At 41.9% G+C, this 14,272-nt stretch overlaps 1 protein-coding gene across 1 annotated transcript; it reads right to left on the reverse strand.

Moving 5' to 3' along the window:
- Positions 1 to 4,872: 4,872 nt before the first annotated feature.
- On the reverse strand, positions 4,873 to 14,091 carry LOC311119524 (uncharacterized protein). The gene is made up of 4 exons (XM_084194199.1): positions 13,287 to 14,091; positions 12,021 to 12,118; positions 11,713 to 11,890; positions 4,873 to 6,033 (listed from the first exon to the last, which is right to left on the reverse strand). Exons 1-4 carry the CDS (start codon positions 13,831 to 13,833, stop codon positions 5,138 to 5,140), a joined length of 1,719 nt encoding a protein of 572 aa, XP_084050325.1. The 5' UTR covers positions 13,834 to 14,091; the 3' UTR covers positions 4,873 to 5,137.
- Between the last annotated feature and the right edge of the window lie 181 nt (positions 14,092 to 14,272).

A 14,272-nucleotide genomic window follows, 5' to 3' on the forward strand; every position in this document is an offset into this window, starting at 1 on the left:
ATAAATGATGACACAAGTTGAGAGGCACAGGGACAGCCATGGAGCAGCACCCCTCGGACGAAGAGCCATTTCAGGATTAAGTGTCTTGCTCAAGGGCACAATGACAGGAGATGGTCCCTGAGAGCAGAGCTTAGCAACCCCACGGTTGCTAGTTCAGTTCCCACTGCTGGTCTTAGGAGGTGTTAAGGGGATGTGCTGAGGAGGAGGTCTGGGAGGAGGTCTGGGAGGGGGTCTGGGAGAAGGTCTGCAGGCAGCTTGAACCCGGAACGGTAGCAACTAAGTTGCTGGCTCAATCCCCAGGCAGAGCTGCTCAAGTCAGGCCAGTGATGTTTGATGATGTCATTTTTGTTTACAAAGTTTTAAGCTTGAATAAAATAATGAATTAAAAAAAGCAATATTGTTGTTACGGTGTCGATTGTTTTGTTATGTATTAGAATTGAAACATCCAGTAGTCATGGTAGATGTTAGACTTTCAATGAGACACCTAACATTCCATCAGTTTGCTACAATGTGTGACATGTTATATTAGAGAGTCATCTATACACATCTATTTTAGACCATAGGAGAAATATCAGATTGAAATAGCTTCAACTGAGTGCCTTTTGGGGAGTTTAACTTTTATTTCACCTCATTTTAACATTCTGCCATAAAGAGCACATGTTCAACTTAATAAAAAACATGTTTTCCCCATCTGGAGTAAAAAATACATACTATAGTAATTGCCCATTAAGTGTCAAATAAAGTAACAGGGTTGACTATTTCATTTTGAATCGACCAGAAATCCCAGTGTGACAGGAGGGGACGACGAGCGGAAAATAGACATTAATGAGCGAGCTAGGATGGACGTAGTCAATATAACTATTTCTTCAGCACTTTTGAAATGTACAGCGACAGAATTCAGAACATGGGCTGTTCTTACAGTGTTCTCCCTGCACACCAAGTCAGAACCGTAAGATAAATAAAGGGGGCATATAAGCAGACAATGGAAGCTCTTACAACATTTGATTATTACATTTCTCTAAAACAGGCTATCGGCTACATGTGCACCACCAAGTCAGAACAGTAGGCTTAGTTATGAGGGGGAAAGGGACCAAATTATTAGGGTGTAGAATATGGGCTTCTAACAGCTTACTACAGTCCTGGTCAAACGTTTGGAGAATGACACAAGTATTGGTCTTCACAAAGTTTGCTGCTTCAGTGTTTTTAGATATTTTTCTCAAAAGTTACTATGGTATACTGAAGTATAATTACAAGCATTCCATAAGTGTCAAAGGCTTTTATTGACAATTACATTAAGTTTATGCAAAGAGTCAATATTTGCAGTGTTGACCCTTATTTTTCAAGACCTCTGCAATCCGCCCTGGCATGTGTCAATTAACTTCTGGGCCACATCTTGACTGATGGCAGCCCATTCTTGCATAATCAATGCTTGGAGTTTGTCAGAATTGGTGGGTTTTTGTTTGTCCAACCGCCTCTTGAGGATTGAAAAATGTATGCACTCACTAACTGTAAGTCGCTCTGGATAAGAGCGTCTGCTAAAAAATGTAAAATGTAAAATGATTGACCACAAGTTCTCAATGGGATTAAAGTCTGGGGAGTTTCCTGGCCATGGACACAAAATGTCGATGTTTTGTTACCCGAGCCACTTAGTTATCACATTTGCCTTATGGCAAGGTGCTCCATCATGCTGGAAAAGGCATTGTTCGTCACAAAACTGTTCTTGGATGGTTGGGAGAAGTTGCTCTCGGAGGATGTGTTGGTACCATTCTTTATTCATGGATGTGTTCTTAGGCAAAATTGTGAGTGAGCCCACTCCCTTGGCTGAGAAGCAACCCCACACATGGATGGTCTCAGGATGCTTTACTGTTGGCATGACACAGGACTGATGGTAGCGCTCACCTTGTCTTCTCCGGACAAGCTTTTTTCCGGATTCCCCAAACAATCGGAAAGGGGATTCATCAGAGAAAATGACTTTACCCCAGTCCTTAGCAGTCCAATCCCTGTACCTTTTGCAGAATATCAGTTTGTTCCTGGAGAGAAGTGGCTTCCTCGCTGCCCTTCTTAACACCAGGCCATCCTCCAAAAGTCTTCACCTCACTGTGCGTGCAGATGCACTCACACCTGCCTGCTGCCATTCCTGAGCAAGCTCTGCACTGGTGGTGCCCCGATCCCGCAGCTGAATCAACTTTAGGAGACGGTCCTGGCGCTTGCTGGACTTTCGTGGGCGCCCTGAAGCTTTCTTCACAACAATTGAACCTCTCTCCTTGAAGTTCTTGATGATCCGATAAATGGTTGATTTAGATGCAATCTTACTAGCAGCAATATCCTTGCTTGTGAAGCCCTTTTTGTGCAAAGCAATGATGATGGCACAAGTTTCCTTGCAGGTAACCATGGTTAACAGAGGAAGAACAATGATTTCAAGCACCACCATCCTTTTTAAAGCTTCCAGTCTGTTATTCTAACTCAATCAGCATGACAGAGTTATCTCCAGCCTTGTCCTCGTTAACACTCTCACCTGTGTTAACGAGAGAATCACTGACATGATGTCAGCTGGTCCTTTTGTGGCAGGGCTGAAATGCAGTGGAAATGTTTTTTGGGGATTAAGTTCATTTTCATGGCAAAGAGGGACTTTGCAATTAATTGCAATTCATCTGATCACTCTTCATAACTTTATGGAGTATATGCAAATTGCCATCATAAAAACTGAGGCAGCAGACTTTGTGAAAATTAATATTTGTGTCATTCTCAAAACTTTTCACCACGACTGTACACAACAGACACTTACTATTACTTTCTTAGCTACAGTATACATATCGCCCTGGCATGCTAAATGGCATATTATTATTATTTATTATTATTTTACATAATTTATGCAGCAGCATAAACTACATTTTTGGACTCGCCTTGTGCTGTGATCACTTGAACAGGAAGGTGGCATGGCGGTCCTTGTGGGCAAATATTGTCATCAAAGTCTGGCATTCTCTGGATTTAGGGTGCTTTCAAGACAACTGGGAACTCGGAAAAAACAAGGTTGAATCAGCCCGTCAGTAATCTTCAGGTCAGAGCTCTAGAAAGAGGCCCGACTTGGAATTCTGAGTTGGATGACCGTTCAAAACTTATTTTCCCAGTCGGAGCTTGTTTTTTTCAGAGTTCACAGTTGTCTTGAAAGCACCATAAATCAAGAGAATGCCAGACTTTGCTCAAATGCACCTATTGATAGACAGGATGCCTCTCAAATGGCACCTATTGATAGACTGGATGCCTCTCAAATGGCACCTATTGATAGACTGGATGCCTCTCAAATGGCACCTATTGATAGACTGGATGCCTCTCAAATGGCACCTATTGATAGACTGGATGCCTCTCAAATGGCACCTCTTCCATATAAAGTGCACTAATATAATAGGGTGTCATATGGGACTACAGTGGGGGAGAAATGTATTTAGTCAGCCACCAATTGTGCAAGTTCTCCCACTTAAAAAGATGAGAGAGGCCTGTAATTTTCATCATAGGTACACGTCAACTATGACAGACAAAATGAGAAAAATAAATCCAGAAAATCACATTGTAGGATTTTTAATGAATTTATTTGCAAATTATGGTGGAAAATAAGTATTTGGTCACCTACAAACAAGCAAGATTTCTGGCTCTCACAGACCTGTAACAACTTATTTAAGAGGCTCCTCTGTCCTCCACTCGTTACCTGTATTAATGGCACCTGTTTGAACTTGTTATCAGTATAAAAGACACCTGTCCACAACCTCAAACAGTCACACTCCAAACTCCACTATGGCCAAGACCAAAGAGCTGTCAAAGGACACCAGAAACAAAATTGTAGACCTGCACCAGGCTGGGAAGACTGAATATGCAATAGGTAAGCAGCTTGGTTTGAAGAAATCAACTGTGGGAGCAATTATTAGGAAATGTAAGACATACAAGACCACTGATAATCTCCCTCGATCTGGGGCTCCACGCAAGATCTCACCCCGTGGGGTCAAAAGGATCACAAGAACGGTGAGCAAAAATCCCAGAACCACACGGGGGGACCTAGTGAATGACCTGCAGAGAGCTGGGACCAAAGTAACAAAGCCTACCATCAGTAACACACTACGCCGCCAGGGACTCAAATCCTGCAGTGCCAGACGTGTCCCCCTGCTTAAGACAGTAAATGTCCAGGCCCGTCTGAAGTTTGCTAGAGTGCATTTGGATGATCCAGAAGAGGATTGGGAGAATGTCATATGGTCAGATGAAACTAAAATAGAACTTTTTGGTAAAAACTCAACTCGTCGTGTTTGGAGGACAAAGAATGCTGAGTTACATCCAAAGAACACCGTACCTACTGTGAAGCATGGGGGTGGAAACATCATGCAAACACACCGCCCGGGCAACGAAGGAGTGGCTTCGTAAGAAGCATTTAAAGGTCCTGGAGTGGCCTAGCCAGTCTCCAGATCTCAACCCCATAGAAAATCTTTGGAGGGAGTTGAAAGTCCGTGTTGCCCAGCGACAGCCCCAAAACATCACTGCTCTAGAGGAGATCTGCATGGAGGCATGGGCCAAAATAACAGCAACAGTGTGTGAAAACCTTGTGAAGATATATAAGTATTGAGAAACTTTTGTTATTGACCAAATACTTATTTTCCACCATAATTTGCAAATAAATTCATTAAAAATCCTACAATGTGATTTTCTGGATTTCTTTTTCTCATTTTGTCTGTCATAGTTGACGTGTACCTATGATGAAAATTACAGGCCTCTCTCATCTTTTTAAGTGGGAGAACTTGCACAATTGGTGGCTGACTAAATACTTTTTTCCCCCACTGTAAACACACACATAGTCAGCGTTTAAAAAAGGACCATTTAAACACATGGAATCTGATCTACTCTATATTCAAACTAACACACTCCATATTCAATTCATGTTTTCTAATAAAAACATACAAATATTTTTTGTATAATTACATTTCATATGGTATAAACAAGTAAACACATTCTCAGTCAACAATATAAGACAATGGGAGCACTGTGTACGTTCTCTGATTAACTTATTCACTTTAAGTCAATTTGATGTGAAATATCAATTTCGACACTAGAAGTAATTAAGTCAATGTGATGTGAAATATCAATTTACACACTAAGATTAGTTATTATCCTCTCCTGTGTGGATTCTCACATGACTTTTAAGTGACTGTGATGAGTAATATGTCTTCCCACAGTCTGAACATTTGTAAGGCTTCTCCCCTGTGTGTGTTCTCATGTGTTCTTTCAGGTTCCATAACCGGATGAAACGCTTTCCACACTGGGAGCAGTGGTAAGGCTTCTCCCCTGTGTGGATTCGCTCATGACCTTTCAGGCTTACTAAATGGCTAAAACTATTTCCACACTGCAAGCAGTGGTAAGGCTTCACCCCTGTGTGGATTCGCTCATGATCTTTCAGGCTTCCTAAATGGCTAAAACTCTTTCCACAGTGGGAGCAGTGGTAAGACTTCTCCCCTGTGTGTGCCCTCTCATGACTTTTCAGGTTGCCTAACCTGTTAAAACTCTTTCCACAATGGGAGCAGTGGTAAGGCTTATCCCCTGTGTGGATTCGCTCATGACCTTTCAGGCTTCCTAAATGGCTAAAACTATTTCCACACTGCAAGCAGTGGTAAGGCTTCACCCCTGTGTGGATTCGCTTATGATCTTTCAGGCTTCCTAAATGGCTAAAACTATTTCCACACTGCAAGCAGTGGTAAGGCTTCTCCCCTGTGTGGATTCGCTCATGACCTTTCAGGCTTCCTAAATGGCTAAAACTCTTTCCACAGTGGGAGCAATGGAAAGGCTTCTCCCCTGTGTGCGTTCTCATGTGTTCTTTCAGTTGCCTTAACTGGATAAAACTCTTTCCACACTGGGCGCAATGGTGTGGCTTCGCTCCTGTGTGTGCCTTCTCATGTCTTTTCAGACATCCTAACAGGTTAAAACTCTTTCCACACTGGGAGCAGAGGTGTCGTCTTGCTGGTTTGGACGTCTCTGGTTCCTCCGACTTTGGTTTTTCTCCTGCCAAAGACAGTGTTTATTTAAAGAGAGATTTGAATGAAACCTCCACATGATAAAACTGCCTTGCTGTGAGGTTTAATCCAAATCAGATCCTTCAATAACCTGAGACCAGTTTTCAAACATTTCATCATTTAATAAAATCTTCATGTGATTTTAAAACAAATGTTTTAGAGCTTCCTGGTAATTACTGATAATATGTTTAGATTCCTATCACGCAGCTGGTTGTAAATGTATAACCTTAATAGCTGTATGATACAGAATGCGACCTACACATTTCCTTAAACCTAAAATAAGTAAAGAAGTAATTTTGTGTGGAAGTCCTAAACTGTATTTTTTTTTACATTGGAGACAGACACAAAGCACATCAGAAACATCTCCCCATTGTCGAAAGGGTTCGACACAATGTTTAAATGGCCGGACAGCTGATGAAACTGGAGTATTTCTCTCTGTAATAAAGCCCTTTAGTGGGGAAAAACTGATTCTGATTGGCTGGGCCTGGCTTCCCAGTGGGTGGGCCTGGCTCCCAAGAGGGTGGGCTTATGCCCTCCCAGGCCCACCAATGGCTGTGCCACTGCCCAGTCATGTTAAGTCCATAGATTAGTGCCTAATGAATTTATTTACATTGACTGATTTGCTTATATTAACTGTAAATTGTTGAAATTGTTGCGTTTATATTTTTGTTCAGTATACACTACCAGTCAAAAGTTTGGACACCTACTCATTCAAGGATTTTTATTTATTTGTACTATGCTCTACATTGTAGAATAATAGTGAAGACACCAAAACTATGAAATAACACATATGGAATCATGTAGTCACCAAAAAGGGGGGGTATATACAGAAGATAGCCCTATTTAGTAAAATACCAAGTCATTATTATGACAAGCTCAAATAAGCAAAGAGAAACGACAGTCCATCATTACTTTAAGACATGGTCAGTCAATCCGGAAAATGTGAAGAACTTTTAACGTTTCTCCAAGTGCCGTCGCAATAACCATAAAGAGCTATGGTGAAACTGGCTCTCATGAGGACGGCCACAGAAAAGGAAGACCCCGACTACCCTCTGCTGTAGAGGATAAGTTCATTACAGTTACCAGACTCAGAAATCAGCAATTAAACATCACCTCAGATTGCAGCCCAAATAAATGCTTCACAGAGTTAAAGTAACAGACAGGTCTTAATATCAACTTTTAAGAGGAGACTGCGTGAATCAGGCCTTCATGGTCGATTTGCTGCAAAGAAACCACTACTAAAGGACACCAATAATAAGAAGAGACTTGCTTAGGCCAAGAAACACGAGCAATGGACATTAGACCGGTGGAAATGTGTCCTTTGGTCTGATGAGTCCAAATGCGAGATCTTTGGTTCCAAACACCGTTTCTTCGTGAGACACAGAGTAGGTGAGCGGATGATCTCCGCATGTGTGGTTCCCACCGTGAAGCATGGAGGAGAAGGTGTGATGGTGCTTTGCTGGTGACATTGTCAGTGATTTATTTAGAATTCAAGGCACACTTAACCAGCATGGCTACCACAGCATTCTGCAGCGATACGCCATCCCATCTGGTTTGTGCTTAGTGGGACTATCATTTTTTTTTTCTCAACAGGACAATGACCCAAAACACACCCCCAGGCTGTGTAAAGGGCTATTTGACCAAGAAGTAGAGTGATGGAGTGCTGGATTAGATGACCTGGCCTCCACAATCAACCGATCTCTGATGAGGATTTTTCAGTAAGATAAACAAAGTGAATCACAGCATGACAAACACGGAGCCAGGGTTAAACATGGGTACATCTCTGTTGCTAGGCAAGAACTTAATTGGTTGCTCTCTCACTGAGTTTGTGTGTGTGTGAAATGGGCATCTGACCTCGGGTCGAATTCCTCGCACTTACCTAATCCAGGGCTGTCCTACCTTATCAGTGACTGAAACCAGACTGTTGCATTTTGCCTCTCTCCTTAGACAAAGTCCTGAAAACGGAGCCAGGGTTGAACAGAGTTCAGCCTAAACCCTTTGTCTCTCCTGGGGCGGCTTCTTGATTAATTACAGCATGACGGGAGGAGAGAGAGGAGTTGGGCTTGGGTATGTTTGAGAGATTGATTATGGACCTGCCATGTCCAACAGTCAATCTCCAGGTCGAGCCAGGGTGAGCCGGGGTTGAACAGAGTTCAAACTGAACATTATTAATTTTTCATGACAGGTCTTTATTGAGTGTACCACCATTGTTTCCAAACTGAATAGGAGAAGTCAGATTTCGCCACTATCATAAACTGGGGAGGTGGGCGGAGCAGTCAAGGGGTGGAAGCTGGAGACAGTGGTGGGGGAACCCAGGAAAGAGGGGTTAGGCTAAAAGATATGTGAGATGACTATATAAACTGAGAAGCTGAGAGGTAGAAGAAGGATGCTTTGCAAACCACCTCGGCTATTGTAATAAAGTCTATCTTAATTCTACAAAAACTCTGAAATACTTTGGTTCTTTGATCAGTATAAGGACAACATTTGCTACTACACCTCAACCCAATTGAGATGGTTTGGGATGAATTGGACCGCAGAGTAAAGGAAAAGCAGCCAACAAGTGCTCAGCATATGTGGGAACTCCTTCAACACTGTTGGAAAAGCATTCCAGGTGACTACCTCATGAAGCTGGCTGAGAGAATGCCAAGAGTGTGCAAAGCTGTCATGAAGGCAAAGGGTGGCTCCTTTAAAGAATCTAAAATACAACATATTTTGATTTGTTTAACACTTTTTAGGTTACTACATGATTCCATATGTGTTATTTCATAGTTTTGATGTCTTCACTATTATTCTACAATGTAGAAAATAGTAAAAATAAAGAAAAACCCTTGAATGAGTAGGTGTGTCCGAACTTTTGACTGGTAATGTGCATTCGGAAAGCATTCAGACTCCTTGACTTTTTACACATTTTGTTACATTACAGCCTTATTCTAAAATTGATTAGATTGTTTTTTCCCCTCATCAATCTACACACAATACCCCATAATGTCAAAGCAAAAACAGGTTTGTATGACTGATGTCACATTTACATAAGTATTCAGACCCTTTACTCAGTACTTTCTTGAAGCACCTTTGGCAACGATTACAGCCTAGAGTCTTCTTGGGTATGATGCTACAAGCTTGACACACCTGGATTTGGGGAGTTTCTCCCATTCTTCTCTGCAGATCCTCTCAAGGTGAACCTTCAAGGACATTCAGAGACTTGTCCCGAAGCCACTCCTGCGTTATCAATGCTGTGTGCTTAAGGTCGTTGTCCTGTTGGAAGGTGAACCTTTGCCCCAGTGAGGTGCAGAGCGCTCTGGAGCAGGTTTTCATCAAGGATCTCTCTGTACTTTTCTCGGTTCATCTTTCCATCGATCCTGAATAGTCTCCAAGTCCCTGTCGCTTAAATATATCCCCACAGCTTGATGCCGCCACCACCATGCTTCACCGTAGGGAGGACGCCAGGTTTCCTCCAGACGTGATGCTTGGCATTCAGGCAGAGTTCAAACTTGGTTTCATCAGACCAGAGAAACTTGTTTCTCATGGTCTGAGAATCCTTTAGGGGCCTTTTGGCAAACTCCAAGCGGGCTGTCATGTGCTTTTTACTGAGGAGTGGATTCCGTCGAGCCACTCTACCATAAAGGCCTGATTGGTGGAGTTTTTATAGATTTTTTATTTCCCCTTTATTTAACCAGGTAAGCCAGTTGAGAACAAGTTCTCATTTACAACTGTGACCTGGCCAAGATAAAGCAAAGCAGTGCGATAAAAACAACAACACAGAGTTACATATGGGGTAAACAAAATGTACAGTCCATAACGCAATAGAAGAATCTATATACAGTGTGTGCAAATGTAGCAAGTTATGGAGGTAAGGTAATAAATAGGCCATAGTGGAAAATAATTACAATTTAGAATTAACACTGGAATGATAGATGTGCAGAAGATGATGTGCAAATAGAGATACTGGGGTGCAAATGAGCAAAATAAAGAACAATATGGGGATGAGGTAGTTCAGTGGGCTAATTACAGATGGGCTGTGTACAGGTGCAGTGATCGGTAAGCTGCTCTGACAACTGATGCTTAAAGTTAGTGAGGGAGATAAGAGTCTCCAGCTTCAGAGATTTTTGCAGTATTCAGACCCCTTGACTTTTTCCATATTTTGTTACTTTACAGCCTGATGGTTGTCCTTTTTGGAAGTTTCTCCCATCTCCACAGAGGAACTCTGGAGCTCTGTCAGAGTGATCATCGGGTTCTTGTTCACCTCCCAGACCAAGGCCCTTCTCCCCTGATTGCTCAGTTTGGCCGGGCAGCCAGCTCTAGGAAGAGTCTTGGTGGTTCCAAACGTCTTCCTTTTAAGAAGGATGTTGGCCGCTGTGTTCTTGGGGACCTTCACTGATGCAGAAATGTTTTGGTACACTTCCCCAGATCTGTGCCGTGACACAATCCTGTCTCTGAGCTCTACGGACAATTCCTTCGACCTCATGGCTTGGTTTTTGCTCCGACATGCACTGTCAACTCTGGGACCTTATATAGACAGGTGTGTGCCTTTCCAAATCATGTCCAATCAATTGAATTTACCACAGGTAAGTTGTAGAAACATCTCAAGGATGACCAATGGAAACACTGCAAAGGGTCTGAATACTTATGTAAATAAGGTATCTGTTTTTTTATTTTTAATACATTTGCAAACATTTCTAAAAAAAAACTGTTTTCGCTTTGTCATTTAAGGGGTAGTGTGTGTAGATTGATGAGGGAAAAAATCTTTTTTTATCAATTTTAGAATCAGGAAAGTAACAAAATATGGAAAAGTCAAGGGGTCTGAATACTTTCCCGAAGTATTCAGACCTATATAGCTATATTATAAAGTATGAAAAGGCTTGTTCATTCAGATGTCATGAATTCACTATGATATCATCATATTTGTCTATGTTTTATGGTCAATCGGTACAGAGACGGAGGCCAAGTGTCACAGAAAATGCTTTTCATTCAATCATATTTCATGGCTTTTAGAAAAGGCTTACGGAGCTTGTTTAAAAAATATATATATTTACAATTTTGAACCAATTCTGTAGATCAGATGTTAATGAAGCAATACAGACCATATTGAAGTGTCTTGAGTTTGGTTTTGCCTGTTCTACAGTATTGTAAAGTTAGTGGGGGGTGACTGGGACAGGCAATGTAACATTCATAATGTTTTTAGTAAATGATTTGGTAAAACATGCACCTTATATTGGATCATCTTGAAACTTTCTCTCTAGATCTAACTTTCATCAAGGTTTTATATAGTCTATTGGTTTCTCTCTTTTCATTGGCAGAATCCTTTTTCAGTGTTATGATATTCATAACATCCATATCCACCAGTCTATCTTCATGTCAACTAACAGAACTCTGCTGGTTGTCCTGGTAACAGATACCAGTGTATCTTCATGTCAACTAACAGAACTCTGCTGGTTGTCCTGGTAACAGATACCAGTGTATCTTCATGTCAACTAACAGAACTCTGCTGGTTGTCCTGGTAACAGATACCAGTATATATTCATTTCAACTAACAGAACTCTGCTGGTTGTCCTGGTAACAGATACCAGTGTATCTTCATGTCAACTAACAGAACTCTGCTGGTTGTCCTGGTAACAGATACTAGTGGGCAGATCTATTTTATTTGTTCAAACTAAACTACAGCACTTACTTTGATGAGTCAAATCTGCTCCTTTCTTCTCTTCTCCTCCTCTCACAGTTCCACTCAGCCACGTTGTTTTCCTACAGTCCACCAGCCGCACAGACAACCTCTTCAGACCCAGCAGTAAGGTGCTACTGGGAGAGGTACGACACAGGGACTCTGGGAGGGAGGAAGGGCTAGCGTTGTCCTGGTAACCATATAGAGGGGACACAGACACATATCATTATGGATGCTGATGTCACTGTTGTCATAAAGTGCTTTACAGAAACCCAGACCCAGATAGAGCAAGCTGTATGCTAGACCAGACCAAGCTGTACCATCTGGTGTTCTGATCTGGAGAGACTCTTCTCTGCCTCGTCAGCATCAGGATGTTGTTGAGGCTCCCCAGAGGATCCATGATAGTCATGTCTCCCTCCTGTGTGAACGAGAACATCAAACAGATGGTAAACATGTGACCTCAGGGTCTAAAAAGTGCCTAAAATGTCTAGTTTCATCCTGATAAACAATATAGATATTGATATAAATGTAAAAAGCATGTCAAACATCCTTCCTCCAAATGAAGTTTCTATGTTGTTTTTGGGCTGTCCTGGCGTGGAATCGCCTAATAATAATATTATAATAATATGCCATTTAGCAGACGCTTTTATCCAAAGCGACTTACAGTCATGTGTGCATACATTTTTACGTATGGGTGGTCCCGGGGATCGAACGCACTACCCTGGGCGTTACAAGCGCCGTGCTCTACCAATTGAGCTACAGAGGCCCACGATTTGATTGGTCCTCATCTCGCAGCTCAGACACTTGATTCAGGATAAAGTGGAGTCAGCAGGTTTAGAGTTGAAGGATTTGTTGCCATAGAAACGTACAAGGCTAACAGGTAAGCAACCTTCAACGGTTATCCTGAGTTGAATCCAGTGAGTTGAATTCAGAATTGACCAAAATCAGCTCACTAACTCCTCTATCCCACTACATAGAGTTAAACATGCTGTTCTGATGGGGTTGAATGGGGTTGATGACCGTTGAACTAAAGTTGTTGGGCATTTAGAAGTTATATTCGTCAAGAATCATTGGCTACAACTCTCTCTCTTATTTGGCACCAGTTTCTTGGACTTCTCCTCTGCTTTTAAACTCTTAGATGTGAAGTTCTGGTTCCTGGTTCCCAGTTACATTTTGTGTACAAAGCGCTCCGTGAATTTCATAGGGTCCCGTGCCTCATAGCGCCAGAAAGCCCTGTCTGTCTGCTGTCTGTTTTGCATTCTCTCAGCGGACCTGACTTGAACTATCAGGTTTCAGACCCCAACATTTGCATAGGTAGTTACGTGTCACATTTTCTGGCTATCCAGAAAAATGATCAATTATCTCTTCCTCTGAGCAAGTGAGACCAGCTTGGGAGACAGCTCCCAGTGTGGAAAGATATTTACCCGCTGACTTCACAAAATGATTTTCGATGTAAATGGAGTATAAAGTATCAATCATTTAAAAGTCATAAAATGCATGCACCAATCACAGATTGCCCCTTTAACAATCCATACAGTACTGAACAACATATTCGAATGCAGAACTTTTTTTAGACAAGTACTCACTGGTGTTAATCAGATATTCTGTCTCCTCCTCTTTCACTCCCAGAACGTCTTCAACCTTCTCTTTTATTGAGATAGCCTCCTCTTCCCCCCAAAAAGGTTCGTCTTTCACTGTAACATCCTCTTCTTCTTTCACAATAACAGCCTCCTCTTCCTCCTTTTTTATTCTGAAAGTATCTACCTCCTCTTCTTCCACTGTGACAGCCTCTATCCACTCTTCCTCTTTCACTCCAAACGGATCTTTCTCTTCTTTCACTATAACATCCTTCTCTTCTTTCAATGTGATATCCTCCTCCTCTTCTTTCATTCTGAAAGCTTCTACCTCCTCTTCCAGTGTTCCAGCCGTTATTCCCTCTTCCACTCCAAAATGCTCCACTTCTTCTTTCAATGTGATAGCCTCCTCTTCCTCCTTTTTCATTCCAATAGCTTCTTCCTCTCCTTTCACTGTAATATCCTCCTCTTTTACGACAATGTTCATCCCCAGAGCTTTTTTCTCCGTCCAGCAGACCTCCTCTTCTTTAGCAGGAGGAGAGTAGCTTAGTGAGCTCATGGTCGGGGATGTTAGCTAGCTAGCATTAGCTGGTTAGCATTATCGACTAGCCTAGTGCCGGGCTCAATATCAATCTTAACAAGCTAACACATTTAACATCTAGCAAATGACGTTAAAGTTAAGAAGTCGATACGTAAACATAATTGTGTTTAAAACGCTGAGACTAATATACACAAGAATGAGCTTCAATGTTTCATTTTCATGTTGACTAGCAAGCTATCGAGGTGGATAAGTAGCCGTGTTGCTGTTCTTAGCATCCCGTCCACTAGATTATACGTCACGCAAGAAGCACCTGAATGACTCACATCGCCATCTGCTGACTGAATTGGGTAACGCAGTTTAACAAAAGATTCTGTCAAACAACGTCATAACAAATCATTTCAAAGTAAGGATTTTCCTCACTTCTTATCGGAGGAAACCGGAAACAGGAGCCATTAGG

Source organism: Coregonus lavaretus (genome assembly GCF_964263955.1).
Source record: "Coregonus lavaretus genome assembly, contig: HAP1_SCAFFOLD_140, whole genome shotgun sequence".
Taxonomy (NCBI): Eukaryota; Metazoa; Chordata; class Actinopteri; order Salmoniformes; family Salmonidae; genus Coregonus; species Coregonus lavaretus.

Coding starts and splice junctions, on each gene's coding strand:
- LOC311119524 (XM_084194199.1), bottom strand. CDS start 13,833: ATGAGCTCACTAAGCTACTCTCCTCCTGCTAAAGAAGAGGAGGTCTGC. Junction 12,119..13,286: donor AGAATATCTGATTAACACCA/GTGAGTACTTGT, acceptor TCGTTCACACAG/GAGGGAGACATGACTATCAT. Junction 11,891..12,020: donor CCAGATCAGAACACCAGATG/GTACAGCTTGGT, acceptor TATGGTTACCAG/GACAACGCTAGCCCTTCCTC.